This window comes from Ambystoma mexicanum, chromosome 2p, assembly GCF_040938575.1.
Source record: "Ambystoma mexicanum isolate Mex_15411 chromosome 2p, UKY_AmexF1_1, whole genome shotgun sequence".
NCBI classification, from domain to species: Eukaryota; Metazoa; Chordata; class Amphibia; order Caudata; family Ambystomatidae; genus Ambystoma; species Ambystoma mexicanum.
The window spans coordinates 1,120,193,386-1,120,215,796 of NC_090923.1; the positions used below are offsets into that span (position 1 = coordinate 1,120,193,386).

General features: G+C 45.7%; 1 protein-coding gene across 1 annotated transcript in view; it reads right to left on the bottom strand.

Annotated features, from left to right (window-relative positions):
• Window positions 1–2,735: 2,735 nt before the first annotated feature.
• The window catches only part of LOC138567180 (potassium channel subfamily K member 13-like), a 119,620-nt gene continuing 99,944 nt past the window's right edge, over window positions 2,736–22,411 (bottom strand). Inside the window, exon 3 of the mRNA XM_069645154.1 lies at window positions 2,736–8,798. Within this exon, the coding sequence (XP_069501255.1) occupies window positions 7,132–8,798 (1,667 nt within the window). The 3' untranslated portion in view covers window positions 2,736–7,131. The remainder of the gene's footprint in view (window positions 8,799–22,411) is intronic.

The following is a 22,411-nucleotide window of genomic DNA, read 5'->3' on the forward strand; positions in this document are numbered from 1 at the left end:
GTAGTAATTACAATCGTTCCTTTGCAAAGTATATCTGTAAATAAGTCAGAGTGAGCATTAGGCTGCTTTGCCTGGCATGATACCAATTTCAGGATGGTCCTTGGCCGATTTTGCTGCCTTGCAGTATCTTACCTTAGTATAACAGTAAGGTGCATGTTGGGATCATCTTCTTAGTGTAACTTCTAGGTAGTGCTCATTGAGGTTAATCTGCAAATGGATGGTGCTAAGTATTAATACCATTGCAATGAACTTTATCCCATTAATGCAACTTTGTTCAAATGCATTACACCAAATATTCTGTTAAGCAATTCACCAGCTCCTCCTTAGGATTAGTCTGCATTGGATTGGGCAAAATATTACTTCCATTGAAGTGATGTTATCCCTTTTAAAGCTAACAATGCCTTAAACTGAATTTCGGGTTTGGCAATCTGTCCACTCCTTACTTAGTAGAGTTTCATGGTCCTTATTGGGGCTGACTTCTTTCAGGGTGGTGCGCTCTGCTTGTGATTCGGTCGCCACCATCCTGAAAGTGGATTTTAACGGGCTGCTGATGTGATGACATCACCCGCCGTAGCCCGGTGATGTCATCAGCATCAATGGCCAGCTTTAATGTAGCCGTGATCGCGGATGGAACTCTTAGTTTTAGGTACTTGTACTGGTATGAAATAGTCCATGCGTGCTATTATTTAAAAAAAACACTATTTACACAACATATACGGTCACGTGCCTAATCTTGGCTTGCTAAATGAGTGAGTTATTCTGAAACCTTTGTTATTTACACTACCTCAATGGTTTGGTCCATCCACACTAATCTTACCTCGAAGGAGCTGGTCCTAATTGGGCAAATATATTTCACCTATAATCAAGCTAATTGGATATCGATTGCCTTTTTTAGTATTATGGATTATTGCAGCGATTGGTGGCATCTAATTTGCTATCTTGGCTATTCCATTGATAAAAAATATTCAAGGATTTCTTTCAGAATATTTGAGGCCCTTGATAGTCTGTATAGATATTCCAGACTATTGTCTGTTAGATGTGAGTTGAAATCTTGACCAATTGTTGAGTGGAGGTCTCAGACCAGTATTGTTCTATGTTGCTAATAACACCCATTTTTGTCCAATTCGTTTTCATTGGATCTGTTTATTTATTACCATGCGGCTTTGCTGATTTTCGCATTAAAAGTTCAGCTTGAGTATTCATATATTTAGATTCTGCTATTGCAGCCTGGTGTGTATTTGATGAGTGGTTCTTATGCGATGACTATCGCAACTGTACCCTTCTTTAGTCTTGTTCATGATGCCGCTTAACATTGTCCAACGCAAGCCTTTGCTATTGCATCAATATTAAGGATCTTTTACAGTAAATTCAAAGTGTCTCTGGTCCAGCTGGTTTAGGAGTATAGTCATGTTAACAATGGTGATTATTGAATGGTGATTGTGGTGGGTTGGATTGTCCTTCAGTCTCTTGGTCTCAGGAGGGGATATAGGGCCTCATCACGAGTTTGGCGGTAACCCTTAAATCCAGCGGTAGCGCTATTACCGCCGGATTTAAGGGTCCGCCAAATCAGGGCTTCGGTGGATTTCTCCCCAGCTCTGAGCTGGGGGGAAATCCACTGAAAAATTCACGCTCATACCGCCGGCGGGAAATCCGCAGCCGGTATGAGCACGAAATTTCCCCATTGAGCCCAATGGGGAATGGCGCATTCCCGAATGGGCTCAATGGGGAATGGGAACTTCCAATACTGCCAAACCTGTGATCCAGCGCTAATAGCGCCGGGGGGTTTGGCGGTAGGGCAGATAGCGCCAGCACTATTAGAGCCGGCGTTACCACCCCACTCGTGATGAGGCCCACAGTGTTGTCGTTTGGGAGATTGTGAAGTTTGTAGTCATTCAAGATGTAGTCACGTAGAAAGAAAGGGTCCTTGTTTCAGTTGGGACCAGAGATGTATGGAATCTTCAGTCCTTTGCTTTCTATGGTATGGTGTCTTATCATTGTTATCACAATCACAGGAAGTAATGTATTTCATTATGCAAATAAATAAATTATCCGTGTTGAGGCCTTCTGATATTGTTAGTTTTACAAATTAGTTTAGCTTCTTGCTGACGTAGTCTTTTCTTGGTCCCCCAATCTAGCATCCAGTTTGATCTGTTTCACCCGAAGAATTTGATGTCTTTTTTTTAGTCTGTGGTGTGCTCCTTTTGCCAGTGTTCCGCGAGGGCTGATTTACATTCAAAATAGGCCAATGACCATCCTAAATTTGCCATCATGCCAGGCGAACCAGACTAAGGCTCAGTCTGGCTTATTTACAGATACACTATGCAGAGGAACAATTGGAATTACTACCAAGACGATAAACTAAATAACCCATGAGAACCCCTGACTCCCTGCCTCTGAACAACACTAGGTAAAGCAAATTAGACCAGGAGTATGATCATGCCACCTTTGCACGATTAAATCCAAAGACTGACCAACGTGGTTTTGCATTTCTTTATAGTTTTGCCATTGCAAGAAAGTACGGAATCCTATAACATTTCTTTAGGTAAGACTTAACCAGGTCTCACCATAGTATCTGACTATGTATTACGTATACTAATTGAGTCACATACAGAATATTGTATTGCACACATTAGCAATGTAATTGTGCCTTGAGAAAGCCCGGGTAAGGGCAAAACAACTGCATGTGCACCCAATGGAGTATGTTGGCACCTTCTAAACAGTTTAAATTTACCTTGGTCTAGAACCAATAAAATACCTTTTATAATTCTCACTTGTAAGATTTCTTGCTTTACCTAAAGGGATGGGCGCAAGCAACCTGACATACCCACGTTATCTACTTTAATAACGGACTGATTAGTGGATATCAGTCATTGCTAGGTTATGCTGCCAGGCCACTCCATTGTGTTAATTTTTCAAAAATTAAAAGATATCTTAGGTCTCAATTATTTAACACCAAGGGTTGGCACACTGGATAACGTCCACTACCACCATATCAATATATATATATACAGCACCCATCACCACCGTAGTGGTCTTCCAGTGCCCGAGCCTTGTCTGAAACGTAGCATATTGTGACCTCGCCAGGGTGTCGCCAGTCCTTAGTCTGTGGATAGTAGTAGTAAGAGGGATTGAGAAGGGGGGAGTCAATAGATGAACACATTTATACAGGAAAATGTGCTGGAAAGGATATCAGGTAATATTATCCCCATATATATATATGGTCGCCGTAAATAATATCGCCGGGAAAAGGTTGTGGCGATATTATATGGGTGACCATATATATGGGGACAGGGGCAAAAAAAAAAGAAAAAAAAAGTTTGGGGGTTGCGGGGGTGTCCCCCCCCCCCCCAATGTTCCATGCAATAATGTCGCCACGCCCATTTTTCGGCGATATTTTTGCATGGCGAGATTTTTGTGGTGACATTATTACATGGAACCCTGGAAAGGCAAGCCTGCACACACATTGCAACGCCAATGATGTTCCACCTCAAACGTAGAAAAGGGACGAACTTATGAACGTGGTGCTGGGGACTGGTTGGCACTGCCTGCATTTTCTTTCAAAATTGCATTTTTACTTTACTTTTGTAGCAAAGGTCTTTGTCCCACTCCCTGAATGGTGAAGGACACCCAGTCAATCTGTGGGACAAGGCCCTGAGATATACGACTTGGACCTTCTCTCCACTGAGTCAAAATCCCGCCAAAAGAAGTAACGCTGGACTTGATCACTCCGACAATGCTGCCAATTCACAATACATTTTGGAGTTCCTGTTGTGGAGGCTACACGTGCTCCCTTGACAGACACCATGGCCATATGAGGAGTTTGCAAAGCATGTGTATCTAGAACGGAGTCATGCTGCAGGAGAGATTGGTTTTCCAGTTACCGAGGCGGTGGGGATAAATTAACTCCCGGTTTGAGGCCTGCTGGTTATGTTTTTGGACTAGACCGATGCTGGCTTGCTCGGCCAAGGAATATTGTGAGATGTAAAAGGCACCACTGTATATTGCTGGATTACGGAGGATGCTGTGCACTGCAGAGAAATAGGTGGGGGGGAGAAGGGGGTTCGGGGCGGGGGGCGTCGGGGTGGATTTAGTTAGTAATTTTGAGCTGCAGAGTTTCCTTGATGGTCTGATGTATTTTGAATCTGGGATGATAGAGTGTGGCTCGTATCATGAGTTTTGGTGTAATTATACAAAACGGGCTGCATTTCACACGTTTCTGTGAGAGTGACGTGGCTAGAATGTCGTCGCCTCGTCGGTAAAAATGGCGCCTCGTCAGTAAAAATGGCGGGCGCGGCATTGTTTTCAGGTGAGTGGGGATTACTGGTGATGGCCCCATCTACTCCCCTTTCCGCTACCTCCAACTACTATTGATAAAGCTGCCTTTTACCAGGCTCGGACTGGCCTATAGGGCAATAGGCCCATGGCCGAACCAAAAACGCAAAATGCTGGTGTGGGCACGTTTTTTTTTTAAATCAAAGTGGGCAAGATTTTTGGCAAATAATGTGGGCCAGTTTCATGAGTGCTTCACTATGCGGCTAATCGGTTTGACCAGTGTTGCTGAGTACACATTCTTTAAAATGAACAATTTGCATCACGTTTTATCAAAAAAACTGCCCCTTGGGTACTATGCAGACAATGTCACAAAAGAAATGAATAGTCATTTGCAACGGAGGGGCCACTTTTTCATTGGTGGCCCCAGACAATTTTATGGCCCAGTCCGACCGTGCTTTTTACCCACCCCCTATGTGGGTGACAAACTAGCTGCTGCTGTGGCTGATATTTATTACCTCCCTCATTCTAAATGTGGCAGCCTCCCCGCTTTTACCATCTCCCTCATTATGAGTAGAGCATCACATGCGATATTCACCGTAGAACATCGGGTAGAAATAACTTCTAAATACCTCACATTCCGTCTCCACCTAAGAGGTGTATTTAAACCCTTTTTCGCACCTTGCTTCAGAAGCTTCCTCCCACAGGCGCATCTTTTCTCTTGCGGGACAAAAAATTGCGTGGCAAGGAACAATGCGCAAAAGTGATTCCATGGATTGTGTGTTTTTTCATTATTATTTATTTTTTACCACTGACCAACTATAATGTGACCTGCTGCAGTGCCTCGTGCAGTTGCAGGCATGTGTATAATTTAAAATGTATAATAGAAAAAAACAAGGAGTACAAACAACTGCATGCACTATTCTTTTTCACCACTTGCAGTATTTAGAAAATACTGCATATCGATATGTTTTTTAACCGACATAGCGCAGTAAACGTACCCTGAGCGCTGGCACCACAGGTTACGGCATATGCTAGCAGTAATTACTGCACATGGTATTCTTGAAGGGAACACCCGGCCCAGGAATCCCCAATGAGGCCCTGGTTTTCGCCCACATTCCTTGGCATTCTCTGCCTGTACTGGCATGGAGGCTGCTACTGTCCACAAGTGGGTGGTTTTTGAGTGGGTGCCCTCCCTGTGGGGGAGCACACTGTTGCTTCAATTGCCCCTCCGTACAAACACAACAAAAAACACGGATTGGTCCACAACGCCACTACCTGCCATGGAGACCACGAAGAATGAGCCGGCCCATCTGAAACCAAGATAGTGAACCCAGCCTTGGTGCTTTCATGCCCGCCACGCTGCCGGTTGCCAGGAGTAGTGAATACTGCGCATTGACAGGGGCCCAGGGCTACTCTTGTCCTATAGCCTCTGCTCTGCGGGAACTAGGTGTTTGCTAGCGTAAGATTAGTATGCAGTTTCCCACTAGATTTGATATCTTCCTGAAGTGTACAAGGGCGCCATGATCCCATGGAAAAGTATTAACTCCATTGTGTGACCAAATATCCCTGTGGTTGTTCCAGGGGGGAGGCCCCTGAATGTGATCATTGGGGGCACCCTTCGGCATTTGCGATGAATCTATTGCCCACCCAGTAGCGTTTTAGACACCTGAAGATCATTTCAAGGCAGATGGCACCAAAGCAGGCAGAGCAACTTCTGAAGAGCTCGAGTTGGCGAGGTGGGGCTGTGTGGCCTTCGTGAAAGAAAGCCTTCCGTGGCCGCCTTCTTGTAGGAGGCTCACTGGTTCCACCCGCTGTGATTGGGAAGTGGGAGTGTAGAACATTGGGTCACAGTGTGCCCATCGCCAGGAATTGGCGGGAATGTCATTAGCACAGCGCAAGGCTCTGGGTGTTCGGTGGGTAGATGGTCTTTCGAGATGTCGGCTATGTAATTCATGTATTAAGGAAGTTACTCTGTTTCACCTCAACCAAGTCTGGGGTTACCCTCTTTTCCAAACCCAGAGTGAGATTGCCCTGTTTTTTCATAACCAGGTTTGGGATTACCCTATTTATCCATAAGCAGTTAAGGAGTGTACTGGTTTACCCTAATCATGTTGGGGTTACCCTCGTTACCAATAGCCAGGTGGGGGTTACAACATTTACCCATATCCAGAGTTTGGTGTCCCTGTGTTCCCGTAGAAAAATAACAGGGCAGAGGCACTATATAAATACAATGGTGTATGTCTTTTCCAGTTGTTGAACCTGTCTGCATAGCCTGGCAAACAATTTGCTTGGCTTTTGCTGATGGCATAAATTACAAAGGTGACATTCTGATACATACGTAAATCCACATCCATCTATACATTCCTCTCTGGAGTGCCCTACATCATTAATATGTTCCTTTATGGCTACTAACAGCAGTGAAACATCCATTAGTTGATTACATGCACCATTGATGCAACCCTCTCGAAGTGCTACGCATCACTGATCGATCCACGGAGCAAGCTGAACACACGTTTCACGGCTTCATCTGCTGTACGCTTTGAGTACCATGAGACGTTGGTATCTGCATCTGGCCCATAGGGTGCTATGTCCCACTGATACATCCATTGTACCCTCTGTGCCCCAAGTTTAGCTGATAAATTCTCTGACTTGGGGATAACCTGATTATGTATCTGTTGTATTCGCTAGATTAACATTTCACAAATACATCCACTGGGCATTAAGGCTATCCCACTGATGTTCTCCACTGGGTACCACTTTTCACTGCTAAAATCATTGGGCTTTAAGGACCATGTGATGGCATATCCATAGGCCTGACAATGTGTTGACCAAATGACCGATGGGGTTTTGATCGAAGACTTAGGTGTCATCCAGATCTTCTGATGCCTTAGACTTTGCCTGCATTTTTCTTTTGCTTGTGGTCTCAGCAAATCTATCGTTCATGACTGCCAATGAGCCCACATCCTTCAGAAGCTGCCCAGTAGAACCTTCTGGCCGACGATGGTTACACCAGTTCTTTCGCAGTGCCACGGCACGACCCTCAGTGGCCGTGTCCTGGGTGCTGTCCACGCTGTTAGACTGAACTAGCTTCCGGTTGAGGAATGCCAGCGATCGTGGATGAGGGGCCACTGTGGAGCCACTCTCATCAATAAAGGCCCTGGTAGGACACTTAAGCCGGCCACCTCTGTGGTCACTGCACTCTGGTTCTACAAAGTCAGAGTCCTGATCCTTTGATGGTTGCTTGCAAAGTTTTGGTCTGCTGTCACTAGCACACGCCTGAAGGAATAAAGAGCCAATGCCACTGGAGGCAGCCCCGTTTTGGCCTCTCCTGTCACCGCATGTAACTAGACTTCTGTTGGCATTGGCCAAGGATTCAACGCCACTGGAAGATGGCACCTCTAGGTCAATCCTTTCCCCATGGCTGTCTTTAGAAGTCACAGGTGTTTGATCAGTCCTCTGGCAATGATCTATATGGATGCTCGCTGGTGAACTCTGGCAGCTCGATAATCTGTTCTGGTGCTCTATAGTCTCAATATGTCTTCCACTGACCAGAATGGAGGACGTCAATCCGCTGTGGCAGCGACTGCTACTCGTCTCAGCCAGTTTGTTATTCATGACAGCTAAAGACCCAATGTCACTGAGAAGCCCCCTCTGACGCTCACAATCCCCACCCTCATGTGCGCCAGTGTTGGGTAGAGCATCTGTCTGGTCCTTCCAGGCCACTTTCAGGTGCCCGTTGCCCACCTCAGATGTGACGACTTTACCGTCACTGCCTGGTATGCCTGCAGAAGAGAAATCGTGGCCACTCAGGTCTGGAGAGGTACGCCTGGCATCTGCCTCACTCTCATACACCGCCTCTGTGTCCATAGAGATCTCACTGCGTGGGGGGCGGCCAGCTAAGGTGGGAGCCACAACACGGTGATGCCGGCGCCCTGCCCGCCGGCATGCCCGGTGGCGGCCTTGCACCCTCCGACAAGGGCAGCACCATCGCAGCAGCCAGTTGAGAACTTGCTTAATGACTATCGATATGACGTTGAAGAGCGAGTAGATGCAGCAGACGCCCAGCAGGATGAAAAGGAAATTGCCTGCACCATACAGGCCTTGGCCTTCATAGGCACGCAGCTGTCCACTAACCAGGTCACCAAAGCCAATGGTACTAAATGTCACAAAGCAAAAGTACAAGGAGTCCACATAGCTCCAGCCCTCTTGGGGACTGTACATGGCGGAGGCACAGCACGAGATCACCAAGGCTCCCAAGCCAAGGATCAACATGACATTGTAGACCGAGGGCTTCCAGCCCGACAGGTTGCCTCGCTCCTCCTCCACTGCGGCTGGCAGGGGGCGTGGGAAGACACCATGGCTCCTCAGCTGGTGCAGGCGAAAGGCACGCATGGCCACACCCAGCAAGGTGATGATGCGCTCTAGGAAGAGGTTGAAGAAGAGGATGGTGCTGGAGCAGCCGATCATACCATAGAAGATGAGGAAGATCTTGCCCATGGTGGTGGCAGGCGTGGTCATGCCGAACCCTAGAAAGAAAGAGAGATTACACATTGACAAAAGGGCAAAAGGAAGAAAAGAGCTCAGAGAATGTGAGGCAGCAAATTGAACTTTCATCACAGTGACACCTGCTCTCCATATCTGGGAATTTTGCTGCCGTACTGATCACCAAGCGCTCTTACAGTGATACCTGTGGGCCAGCGCTGGGCTGCTATTGAAGTCACACAGCCATAGGAGGAATGAGAGCCAAGCACTACTATTATAATGGCACTAGCAGGCAAGACTATGATTACCGCTCAAGTGATACAGCACCTGATGATTAAGAGACAACTAGCTACAAGTTACTCATTGTGGTGACAGTTCTGTTGGCAGTAGTTCTTCCCGCTTTCGCCAGAGTCTTGGGTGCTCTTGGCTGAATGACCAAGTATTTGAACAGGCCAAACGACCTTGCCCAACAGGAAGCTTGTTTTTTAGAGAGGTCCCCGGCATATGCTTGGCTTCGGGCACCGCAAGAGGGGGGACTGAATGCACGTTTGTCTGGAGGAAGAGGAACTAAGGACTAGCATACAGAAGACACTAAGGGGAGTAACTCATACTTGATGTTACCTCCAATCCCTGTCCTGCAGACTATTCGCATGAGAGTTTGATGGGGGGCTGGAGAGCACTTCCTACTTTTAATTAAAGATGCTCTTTGGGGTGGCTTCACCCAGTTGAGCATGTGACAGTAGTTTACCTGACCCCTTAAGGGGTGACCATGTGGCTACTAGAGAGAGATATGACTTGAAAGCATCAGAAGTGGCCCCTACCTTCATAGAAGGGAGGGTTAGAAAGTCTATATATTGCAGAAAGGAGAGCACCACCCAATGAGCAATAGACACCGTGGATGCCTGCCTACCTGAAGGAGGACCACCATGTAAAAAATCACTTGTCTATAAAGGGAATGTCTTACTTGAAGTCTGTATAAAACCTTAGGCCTTCTGCACAGTGCTTAACACTTTGGAAAGAATAACCATCAGTCAGTCATTTTGCTTTATTCAGCATTATACCATCAGCCAAAACAGAAAAATATATCCAAATTATATCATAAAAAGCAGTGCATGAAGATTTAAAAGATATAAAATAAGGAGGCCGATAAACCAGAGTGCAAATGCCTAATTAAAAAGTTCCTACGTAGCCAGGCTCGATGGATACATTTTGCCACAAAGTACACATCATTGGTCAGTACAGTTGATTTGCATAATATGACAGCATCCATAACGCGGGTGACACCAGATTTTTTTTAATGAGTGAAAGTAAATACTTCTACTTAATTTGCCAGCCTTACCTACACTCAATAACCAAGTACCTCATTTAGCCTTAAATGACCCTCAGGCACTGCCACCCTCTAGTCACCCTCGTACCACTATAGAAAGGAACCTAGGACTTAGAGCCAGGCTAGCCAAAATCCATGAGCCCCTGGCCCGCTCACTGCCCAACATACAAAACCATAGAACACAACCAGACCGACCGAATTTAGCCACACAAATCAGTAACCTTTCACAAAAACTCCATTCTACACCCTCTCTTAATTCCTTCAACTTGGGCACTCCCGAACTCCCACAGGACAAGCACCATACTACCACCTCAGAAAAGAGAAACTTCACTCCCAATAACACAGTCAGCCCTAAGATCAAGGGAGCTTTGATCAACGCCAGATCGTTGGTAGCTCATGCTTTAGAAATCGCAGACTTAATACTGACAGAAGACCTTGACTTCCTCGCCATCACCGAAACTTGGCTACACCCAGCAGCAGGCCCTATGCTCATGCTGGCTATCCCTGACAATTACACCATCCAGAGACAAGACTGTCCCAACTCGAGAGGAGGTGGTGTCGCCATCATCCATAAGTGCAGTCTTACCTTGAGACTAGCCACCACTATAGATACCCCCTCTTGTGGAACACTAGCAGTCAAAATACCCCTCACAAACACCCAAACCCTTAACATCGATTTGATCTACCGCCCACCAGGCTCCATTGGTTCCTTCGATGAAGACCTTAACTCTATTCTAGCTAGCAACCTTAAGAGCCCGACCCAAGCACTCATCCTAGGAGACTTCAACTTGGGCTACAATGACCCGGAAGACCTTCCTGCCAGCATTATAGCCAAAACTCTCACTGAATTAGGCTTCGTGCAAAGATGCACTTTACCAACACATTCAAAAGGCAGAATACTCGACTGGGTGGCCGACCACAACTGCCTAGCGAATATCACAAATATCTCACCTCTAGCTTGGACTGACCACCATTTAATATCATTTATGCTCTCTACTGATAGACCACCACCTCAGCGCACTATCAAGGCCCCACCGACCCTCACCAGAAACAAGAAAAATATGACAGCAGAAAGACTTAACCCTAATATACTCCCCACTCTCAATACATTGTCAGACGACCTAGACCCTGAGTCCCTGGTCGAAGAATATAACAAGGTTATGGCCACTTCACTGGACCGTATCGCCCCCCCTTAAACTCAGATCCAGTAAACCAAAAACGCACCTAAACAAATGGTATACTCCATTCCTCAAAAACCTAAGACAGCAAAAAAGAAGCTGTGAGGCCATTTGGAAAAAATCCCCTTCAGACTCCAACAAACTCAAACTCTCCAAACTAACTACACTGTACAAAAAAGAAATTTACTTGGCCAAACGTACTTCATTTGACTCTCGCATATCCCAACCCAAATCTAATATGAAAGAACTTTTTTCAATCCTTAAAGAAATAGAAACCCCTATGGCACCCTGGATACTTGCACTAAAGATAAAAGTTGGTGCTCAGAAATTCAAAATGCCCTAGCAAATAAGATTGTGACTCTTCAAAGTAAAATCTCCAACAAAAGAGCGTCCCTCAATAACACTCCCAACTCAAAAATCCATGATAAACCCATGCCCACTGACTTAGTCCGCTTCCAATTTGCCAAAGTCAATATTCTGGAAGTGGAAAAAATCATCCTATCTCTGAAACCGTCCAATTGCCAGGGAGACCTGTGCCCTGCTCAGCTCATCAAAGATGCTGCCCGGGTCCTCTCCCCTTTTATCACAAAATTGATCAATGCCTCCTTCGTCACTGGATCCGTCCCTACTAACTTAAAACAATCCTGGGTACTCCCATTATTGAAAAAACCCACTCTAGACCCTGCCATACCCATCAACTACCGACCCATAACAACCGTTCCTTTCCTACTAAAAATTCTGGACAAGGTTGCCTATGTACAAATACAGAAGCACTTGGAAGAACACAACCTCCTAGAATCTAGACAATCCGGGTTCCGGCCCCAACATGGGACCAAAACCGCTCTCATTGACTTGAAATCCCAGATCGATTCGTTCAGAGACAATGGGCAAGACGCCTTACTCCTTCTCCTTGACCTATCTGCAGCCTTCGATCTGGTCGATCACTCTGTCCTATGTTCACACCTCCACACTGCAGCCCACTTCTCAACAGAGGACCTCACCTGGATTACATCCTTCCTTAACGGTAGGACCATGAGGGTCTTTTCTCCCACAGCTGCAGCAGACCCCACACCTATCACCTGCGGTGTCCCTCAGGCCTCCTGTGTCTCCCCACACTATACAACATATTTACCAAGCCCCTTTTCGATGATCTGGATCATCTCGGTATCACCTACACCTATCACCTACACCAACTACGCAGATGATACTATTATGGAAAGGATCTGGCCTTGTTAAATAGGGTGTACATCATCATCCAGGCATGGATGGCCACTCATGGACTATGCCTGAATGATAATAAAACAGAACTCATCTTGGGCACTACACTCAACATAAGAAAACTCGGCCCGGCCTACAATTCCTTTATGATTGACGGTAACAACATCAAAGTCCGACAGGAGGTTAAAACCTTGGGATTCTATCTTGACTCCAATTTTTCCTTCAAAAGACAAGTGAACTCCCTTGCATCTTCTACGGCTTATACTTGCAAATTAATCCGCGCAGCCAAACCCTTCCTGTCGGACTCCAGCTGCCTGACACTCGCCAGAGCCCTTATTCTGTCCCGCCTTGACTACTGCAACGCCCTATACCTGGGATCTACCAAGGCTACCACTAGTAAACTGCAAACCCTTCAGAACAATGCTCTCAGAACAGCCTTGGGCATTTCTAGAAGGGAACACATCACGAATCTCAGCCAACAGAACAATTGGCTCTCAACCAAAGATAAAATTATTTTAAAAACGGCATCACTTACTCATAAGTCTCTGAACAATGCTGCCCCAACTTACCTGATCAACAGATTCCACCGGCAGGCCTCATCAAGACCCACCAGAACTGCTTACAAAAATTGTCTATCGGTTCCCCACTACAAGCGGGCCACTATAGGGGGCAACAGCTTCCCAGTACAAGCTGCTTTGCTATGGAATTCCTTGCCACCCAACCTTAGAATTGACATGCCCTACCAGAATTTCCGCTCACTGGTAGTCTCATGGTTGAAACTTGAGACCCGCTAAGACTTTGTTGTGCCAGAGCCGCCCGCACAATTGGAACCACGTGTGCCTCCTGATTACCTGCCTGCGTGCCTTCTTGTTTACCTGTATATAATGGCCTGCAAGTCTACCACTGACTTGTATATAACAATGGTGTATTTTATTCCTGCATTATGTATATTCTCTGTACTGTAACTAAGCTTCGAAAATTCTTGTAAAGGCTGCGCCCTGATACCCCCGGGTACGCTTGCGCATTATAAATAATAAAACAAACAAACAAATACACTTGCCTCAAATCTTTGTAGGCATCACAAAAAAAGGCAAATGAGTCACACACTCACTATGTGCACCACAAAGGAGACCTATTGATAAATTCCCTGGTTTCCAACCACAGGTGAATTTCGCTGTCCTGAGCGTGCCTGTTATAAACTGGATAAAAAGGGTACGTGAATATGCTGGTAAGCTCATGTCATATGTCAGTAATATGGCCAAATTTCTAACTTTAAACAATTACTGATAGGTGACTCATACCAGAGTTGTTTGACAGCGAATTTCACCTTTTCCTTAATGCTAGGGGATAAATCCGCAGGACTCTGCCACATGCTGCCAAAACCCAGCACTTCCCACTGGCCCCTTATATAAATCACCAAGGGGAATGGAGAGCCCCCAGGGTAATTTAGTAAGTTATGGTAGGCCTCATGAAACTTTACAAGCTGCAGCACCACCCATAACCGGATCCAGTAAAAAAACAGTTTCCAACCTGCTCATTAGAATATAGGCTCAAGGCCACATTCCACCAACAAGGGGGCATTTGGGAATCCTCCCGGGAGCCTCAGGAGCATTTTTTAAAACTGTCTCAATGGCCCCCAAGTTCGGACAGCTAACGTGCCCCCATAGCTCAGAGCCGTAGAGAACTGCGGAGGCCGACTGTGCGCTATAGATACTAATCACAGGGGACACACCACTTTCATCATGGTCCAAAAAAAATGAAAAATGTCCTCATCCCACCACTGTTTTTACCCAAGATGACCTGCACTTTAGCCAAATGAGCAAGCCAAGACCCAGTGTCGGTAAATCTGACGCCGAGGTAGACATAATTGCAGACCTGTTCAAGGTATGAGCCCTCAACTTTCAGAGAGATTGTGCAATACCTGGATCGCCTTGGCCTAAAAACCAGAACTTTTGTCTTGCTTGTATTTAAGGTCAACCCTGGTGCTGTGCATTGGTTAATAAAACACTCCAGAGAGAGCCTGATCCCCATAGGAGATGTAGCTAATAGAACAGCATCGTTGGCAAAAAACAGTGCCAGGTACACATCAGAGCCCAATTTTGGGGGATCAAACCTAACAGCTTGACATCTCATCAACAGCTCTATGATTATCTCATTGATGTACAGGCAGAACAGGAGTGGAGCAAGGACGCAGTCCTGTCTCGCACTCCTGTCCATTCCGAATTTACTTGTGGTTTCACCTCCAAGACACCATCTTACAACCGCTGAGTTGCTTGTATACAATTCTCTCATTATTCTGACCAACTCTACAGGAAACCCTTTGTTAGGAGGACCAGGAACCATGGGTTATCGCGCCTTCCATCTCTGATTTTAAGGTGCACTAGCAGTGATTTGGTAGACACTTAAAAGAGGCCCGTGCTCGTGGTGCCTGCTGTGTGTATCAAGAGAGATTTGTTTTAGTTTCCACTCATTCGGCACGTATGCTGTTTAGCATACAGAGGTTTCCTCCTTTGCTTTCAGCTTAGGTGCATGAAGAATATAGGTCCACAAAGATCATGGTTTCCATTTTCTGATTTTATTCTCATGAATCCATCAAATGATGGTATAACAAGTGGTGCCGACAGGTGTTTCGACCTAACTGGTCTTTTTCTAGGCTACCAATTTGTTTTTTTGTTGTACATAACAATGGATATGATAACAAAATATGAGTCGTGCACAGTAAATGATTGGTGTAGGCCCCCCCGTGTAGAGTATTCAGCCATTGTGATTAAATTACCAAGGTGTAATTTATTTAAACACATGATGTGAGTGTAGAGCTATTCCAAGTGAGGTGACATAGTGTCCGATATAACAGTGTTTTGATGAGGTTTTACAAAATTTAGGTATAATCATCATATATCCAGTTGCATATTGGCATATACATGTAAGTGTGACATTTATAATTTTGTAACAACAGAGATTTTTGAACAAGAGGGTGGCGGTGTGTTTAATGGCCAGGGCTCACCTGGTGGGTGATAGGCAAGGGTTTGTCTTCATCTATGCTTGGCGCATGAGCGTCTGGTCTGAGTAGTTAAAGAATGGACAATGTTGGCGAGGGCTTGTGCCCGGTTGCTAGGATGGGAGGCATGGTAGTGCTTTGGAGTGGATTTTCTAACAGTGTTCTCAGTGCCTCCCTCTAGGTGCTACCCCCGTGAGGTTTTTGGTGCCTATGGGTGGTGCCTTGTGCTCCATACGTAAGGTAACATGGCCCACGTGTGGTGGGCGAGCATAATATTTCAACCGTTTGGGTGCTCAGTGGTCCGTCACATAATGTGTAACCCGGTTCTAAAGACAAGTGTGGTGGACAATTATTCCTACCATGTTGAGGTATACCGTCCTCTATTTTAGTTCCCATATGTAGTGAGCTGTGCCTTGATGCGCATTCTACAGTGATCCATAACCCTCAGAACGAGGACGCTCTGAAAATGTGGTGGGTGCCTGTTGGCGGTTCCTTGTAGTGAGGGCACTGGTTCCCGGGGACCCTTCTCTCGGTGGCCCCTAATGGGGATGGGATAAGGGTCTGTGGCTGTTGACGGTGTGAGCGTGTGTTCCGTTAGTTCCCATGATCAGGTTACAGTGCGTTCAGGTTGGGACATGTGAAATTTAAAAAAACTGTCTAAAGTATGTAGCGTGTGCTGCATGGCGGTAGAGTATTAGTGTTCAGTTGGCCGGATGCCCTTTGAAATAGTGTGCTGCGTGGCGGTTCTGGTGCCTAGGCGTTGTACACCCCTTGCCATTATGAGAGACGTCTCGCGCATCGACCGTTCACTGAAAGGCGGCTAGGGTTTAGTTAGTGCCCGGGTGCCCGGAGACCTGGCGCATCACGATTCCATTGTGGGGAAGGAGAAAGGTCTATTGCTAAGCATACTCTTAAATTCATTCCACCGGGCAAATCACTGACGGCCTCTCTGCAATTTAACGCCTTTGGACAAGCCACTCAAGTGTAGCTTGATCCGAAGATGGAGACGGACCCATAACGAGAGGTAAGATGCACCCTTTACACAACGTCTACTACTGACTTCGAACCCACTTCAACCAATTTCTCACTAATGGGAAACCATTTTAAGAGTATGCTTAGCAATAGACCTTTCTCCTCCCCCACAATGGAATCGTGAGGCGACAGGTCTCCGGACACCCAGGCACTAACTAAACCCTAGCCGCCATTCGGTGAACAATCGATGCATGAGACGTCTCTCATAATGGCAAGGAGTGTACAACCCCTAGGCACCAGAACCACCATGCAGCACACTATTTCAAAGGGCATCTGGCCAACTGAACACTAATACTCTACCGCCATGCAGCACAAGCTACATACTAGAGACGTGTTTTTTAAATTTCACATGTCACAACCTGAACGCACCGTAACCTGATCATGGTTAGATCATCTCCTAGAGTTGCATAGATTATAGGGTGGCGGTGTGTTTAATGGCCAGGGCTCACCTGGTGGGTGATAGGCAAGGGTTTGTCTTCATCTATGCTTGGCGCATGAGCGTCTGGTTGTCCCAGTTTGTCCTGGGTTGTTGGAGGTGATGGGGCTATAGTCCGCCCTGTTCTTGAGTAAGCCGAGGTCAGTGCCTGAGTAGTTAAAGAATGGACAATGTTGGCGAGGGCTCGTGCCCGGTTGCTAGGAACCGTCAACAGCCACAGACCCTTCTACTAATCTCGGTTTGAAACCTCACCTGGAGATGAGAGATGAGATACCCTGAGTTTATGCAATGCTGCAGCTGCTTTGGAACCACTTTGGCAAAAGGTTTGCCAGTAGCATCAAGCAGGGAAATAGGCCTGTAATTACCAGGTTTATCCCTGCCCCCATCCTTGTATATCAGAACTATTTCAGCGGTTCTCCAGCAATCATGAGCTATATTAAATTGAACAATAGTGAGAGTTTGGTCAAAACAGGTGACCAAGCATCCAGCTCATCTTTTGGCAAGTCAGCAGGAATCCTGTCTGGACCAGGCGCTTTCTGGGATTTAGAGCTCGATATTGTACTTCTAACTTCCTGTAGTGGGATAATCATTGGGGGGCAAGCATAATCAAACAGCTCGAAACCATTAATATATGCACCTCTCCCCCTCCGTGCCCTCATTAACCCACGAAAGTGATCAAACCAATTGTAAGGCGGGATAAAACAGTGAGTTCCATTGTCATTATTGTTATTTTTATCGGCAACCAAGACCCAAAAAGACTTGATGTCTTTCATCAAGGCTGCCTCTCAGAGTTTTTCACACTCAAGCTTCTGGTGTTCCCCCTTTTTGGCACAGGTGATACTCTTGTACTTTAACCTACAGCAACATAGTTTCTCTTCACTCCAGGTATCGACCCACTGGAGATAATGTAATGCTGCACTTTTGGCCTTCTGACACTCCTCATCAAACCAGGGATTCCTAACCATCATCATTTGCCTTAATTCTTTTGCCAGTTTGCTAAAAATAGGGCCAAGGCTCGCAACCAACCGGCCGTACTCGATCAACACCTCTTCATCGCTCAACCCTCTCCCCCACCCCCGCACAAATGTTCTCAATATCAAGCAGTGCTCTAAGATGGACTGCAGCCTTAATTCCAGCTTCCTCCATTTTGCCCCATTTAATGGTACGTCTAGTGTTCCCAGCGATAGTCAGCGGGACACTCGGTACTATATTATTACAGTTCCCAACACTTAATCTCACTTACAAAAGTAATGGTTTGTGGTCACTTTCCCTATGTTCAATAATGGAGAACTCTCTACCAATTCCCAATCACTGACTGCTATAAGGACAAAATCAATCCTCAAGGACCTATTAGGGCCAAAGAAGGAATTCCTGGCCGGGTGATACCCGCCACATCTCCCATTACAGGCCCTGAGGTTAAGGCCACACAAAATACGTGCTCAGTCTAGGGCATGTTTATGTGCCTTAACGGATAACCTGCCTCCAGATCAGGAATATCCCAGGCCTGGTCGACTTCATCCCACAAACCCCTAAATTCCTTTAGGGGTTCAAACTGCAAGTTAAAGTCGCCTCCAACGAGGTCATGCAACGGGCCAGTAACTGAAGATGTGTGACTAGAAATCAGGTCCTGAAGGAGAGCCAGGGTTCCTAGAGGTGAATGCCCTGCAGCCTATTATATATGTTGGAACAAATAACTGTGAAAAGAATTTGTGGGCACTGGATAGATCTTTCAGGGGGGAATGGAGAGGGGGAGTTGATAAATAGGTGGAAAGAGGGCTCTAGGGGGACGGATGTTACAGTTGGAGAGGGGTCTGCATGTAGTTGGGAGCATATCATACGCCTGTGTGTGGGTGGAGGAATCCTAGAGTGAATAGTGTCACCTACCTGCCTAATTGCGGTTCCACATCTTCTTTGTCACACTGGGTTTGAGTGGCCCCTGTTCTGGGCCATGAGAATTGAGGAATGTCCAGTGCTACACTAAACAGGGAAATGCTCACAGTAAATAACCACACACAGCCACTACCATTTTCTGAATGAACACGTCTAAACTGGACAGGACTTGTATTGAACACACTGGATATGCCTCTGGCTGCCAATGGCATACAACATCTGCCAAGCAGATGCCTCGCATCTCAACATCTGCAATAAAAGGTATACTATTCTTGGTCTTTCGGTTGAATCTACAGTTCCTATGGTTATTCCTATACTTGGCTATCTGCTTCTAATACGGCTTCTGCTGCCACTCTTTCGTCCCCAAACTATTTGTTTCCTTACTCCCCTTACTCTACTGGCTACAGCAGTGATACTTTTTCATTCTTCACGGACCTGCTTGTCGCATCTCTTGGTTCTGCCTTCCTTTTTCCCTCATTTGAATACCACTCTATTATTTAAATCCCTACATTCACTTACTTTTATTTTGACTGATCTGCCCTTCCCCTGGGACCTCTATCATCCTTCTGTGATGATCTTGAAACACTTGGTTGCCACTTACTTCCGATTATCTCCCCGCCTATTTTATTGGGCGATTCTAATCTCCATATTTTTCAAGTAAATATTTCTATTCCCTTTTTTCTATTCTGGATTCTTAACATTTTCATCAAATACCATTTCCTCTGCACCATTCTGGCTCCTACCTTGAACTGATACGTTCTACAGTTACCTCATTTCCCTCTATTTCTGCAACATCTTTGTGTTCTTCCAATCATTTGCTGCTTTTGTTTTCTTAATTCTTTCCACCCGAACTATGGTCATCTTCAGACTTCCACAGTCCTTCATTGTGATCTTCGATCTTTCAATTCTTCCATCTTTGTGTCTACTCTCAGTTCTTCTCTTTCCTTATTTACCGAATTCTCCTTTTTCTGCTAACATGACATTGTCATTTATGACAACTTTTTTGTGTGTTTTAGTTCAAAGAACTTTTCACAAAATGATACATATCATTCACTCATAAAATATCAAACAATATTACATGGCCTGCGGTAGGGGCCATGTAGTTATGGTTAAGTTGCTAAAACCATAGGAAGAGCCCTTTTTGGGTGGTGTATAACTTTGGTCCTTCTGGACGAATCCTCACCAAACTTTGCAAAGAAAGTATATGGCCCACTCCGGTTTTCTCTGCAAAGTTTGGTGAGGTTTGGTCAAGGGGCGGCAAAGTTATAGGGGGGTACCAAAATGTATTTTTTTCCCATAAACTGAATGGAGAAAAACTTTGCTCACGCCTACAGCCCAAACCGCTGGACGGATTTTCACCAAAATTGCGGCAAGAGCGGCAGCTTGGTCCCGAAAGCCTGCTTTTGTAATTTTGGTGGAAATCCGTCCAGTAGTTTTAAAAAAATGAACAAAACGTAGGTCCAAAAAAATGTGTGATATCTATGTCCGCTCCGCGGACACACTTCCCTGTTCGCTCTGCGGACATGACTCTGATTGGCTTAAAGGGCAATGTGGTGTCTGCGGACATCGACACGCCTGCTGATTGGCTAGTGAAAAGCGTGCAGTGCGTCCGATTTTTGGAAATGCCCGCCACCTTGGATTCGCGGCCGGCGTCCGCGAACATCGTGGTAAAAACATATTAAAAAACACAAGATTGCACTTGTCAAACATATCAAATAATCTCTGGGGAGGTAAGGGGTGATGAGGATGAGATGGGTTATGACTGCAAGAAGCAAAAAACCCAATGCTTTTTTGCCCCAAAAGTCTGCGAACAGTCCGGATGTTCGCAAATATTCCTGTGAATTTCGCGGACACCTCTGCATTACAGTTTTGGTGAAAAGCAGTTCTTGGATAGCTTATAACTTTGGCACAACTTAATTAAACTGCATGAAATTTTGCACTTATATTCTTGACCTGATTCCGAATGAGTCTGCAATGGTTGGTGGGATTCTGTCAAGAGGGGGCAAAATTAGAGTGGGGACCCAAATTATTTTAAAGGCTTATAAATGGGATGCCATTTAACAAATCTACACAAAGTTGTGCAAAAACATTATAGATCTAGATATACATGTTTTTGCAATGTTAGGTGGGATTTTGTCAGGAGGGGGCAAAATTAGACGGGGGGGGGGGGGTCCCAAAATATTGTAAGGCTTTTAAATGTGGTGCAATTTGACGAATCTACACAAAAGTTTGCAAAAATATTTTATAGATATAAATGTTTTCATAAAGTCTATATGGATTTTGTCAAGTGGGGGCTAGGTTATATGCCTATTATATGTGCATACATTTGACACTTTTGAAAAAATAAAACCTGTGTGGATTTCCAGCAAACTTGTGGAAGGAGCATTGACAAGGATCTGAAAGCATGGTTTTGCAACGTGCCCGTGTTTTATTTTTGAACAAGTGTCATAATGTAGGTACAAAAAATAGTGATATACCTTTTTTGGTGACTGAGGTATAGCCGGTAGCCATGGGCAGTGGCCAGATTGTCTGGGTCATGGAATAAGGTCATGATCCGGACAATCTGGCTACTGCCCATGACCACGAGGGACAACACATGGGGTTAAAGTGCCCATGTCCACCTGGGACCGGCTTTGTGGTAAAGTTGTTCGAAATTGGAATAGGTTTGCAGGGGAAGAAAAATGTGCTCGTAGTAATATGGTCATAGGGTTTTCTCTTCGCCTTCTGCAGGCTGCCATGGAAAGCGAAGAAGAGCCCTGTATGGAACCCCACCTTCTCTTTCCATGGTGGCCATCTTGGAAAAGGATTTTCCTTCCTACACCGGGACGCCTCTGACGTCCCAGTGTAGGAAGGAAAATTCTTTTTTGGCACCCCAGGTTCCCGCTTTGGGAACCTAGGGTGCTAATGGCCTTCATCCCTCATTCCAGGGGCTGGAATGGGGGCATAATGATCCGGAGACCTCGTTATTCACCTTGCTTTGCTTGGGCTAATAATTTGGGCTGCTGGGCCGGTATGTTATGTTATGTTATCTTGCATTTATATAGCACCTTATGTACCATTGGTATGGTCTCAAGGCGCTGGTAGGTTGAACGCCCTGGGGAACCGAAGTTCAAGTCAGTAGAGCGAGGTAGAGGGAGTCAAAAGGCACGTGTGCGCACCAGTTATGTGTGCAGCTGGTGAGGATTCGTGTGATAGCTGCTTCATAGCGGTAGGTGTGGTGGTTGAGAGATCAATAGTATGTGTTCGTTCTGGCAGGTTGTTATCCAGACCGATACTGGCTGCGTTAGGCCTGAGGAGAACGTCTAGGCTGGAAGGTGTATAACCAGCAGTGTTTAGATAGGGTGATGGGAAGTATGAGGCAGAATGATGGTATGAGAACTGCTATACCGAATGGTGTCATAGTATCCCTGTGTTCTAGATGAGTGGTGGTGTAAGGAAAGAGAGTAAGCGTGGTGATGTGATAAGGTGGTTTATCTTAGGTGCTTGCGGTCATACTCACTCCAAAGGTTCCATGTATGCCATCTGTTCCATGTATTCAGACTGTAATACGCGTTTACAACCATTTCAGGCACTCAAAT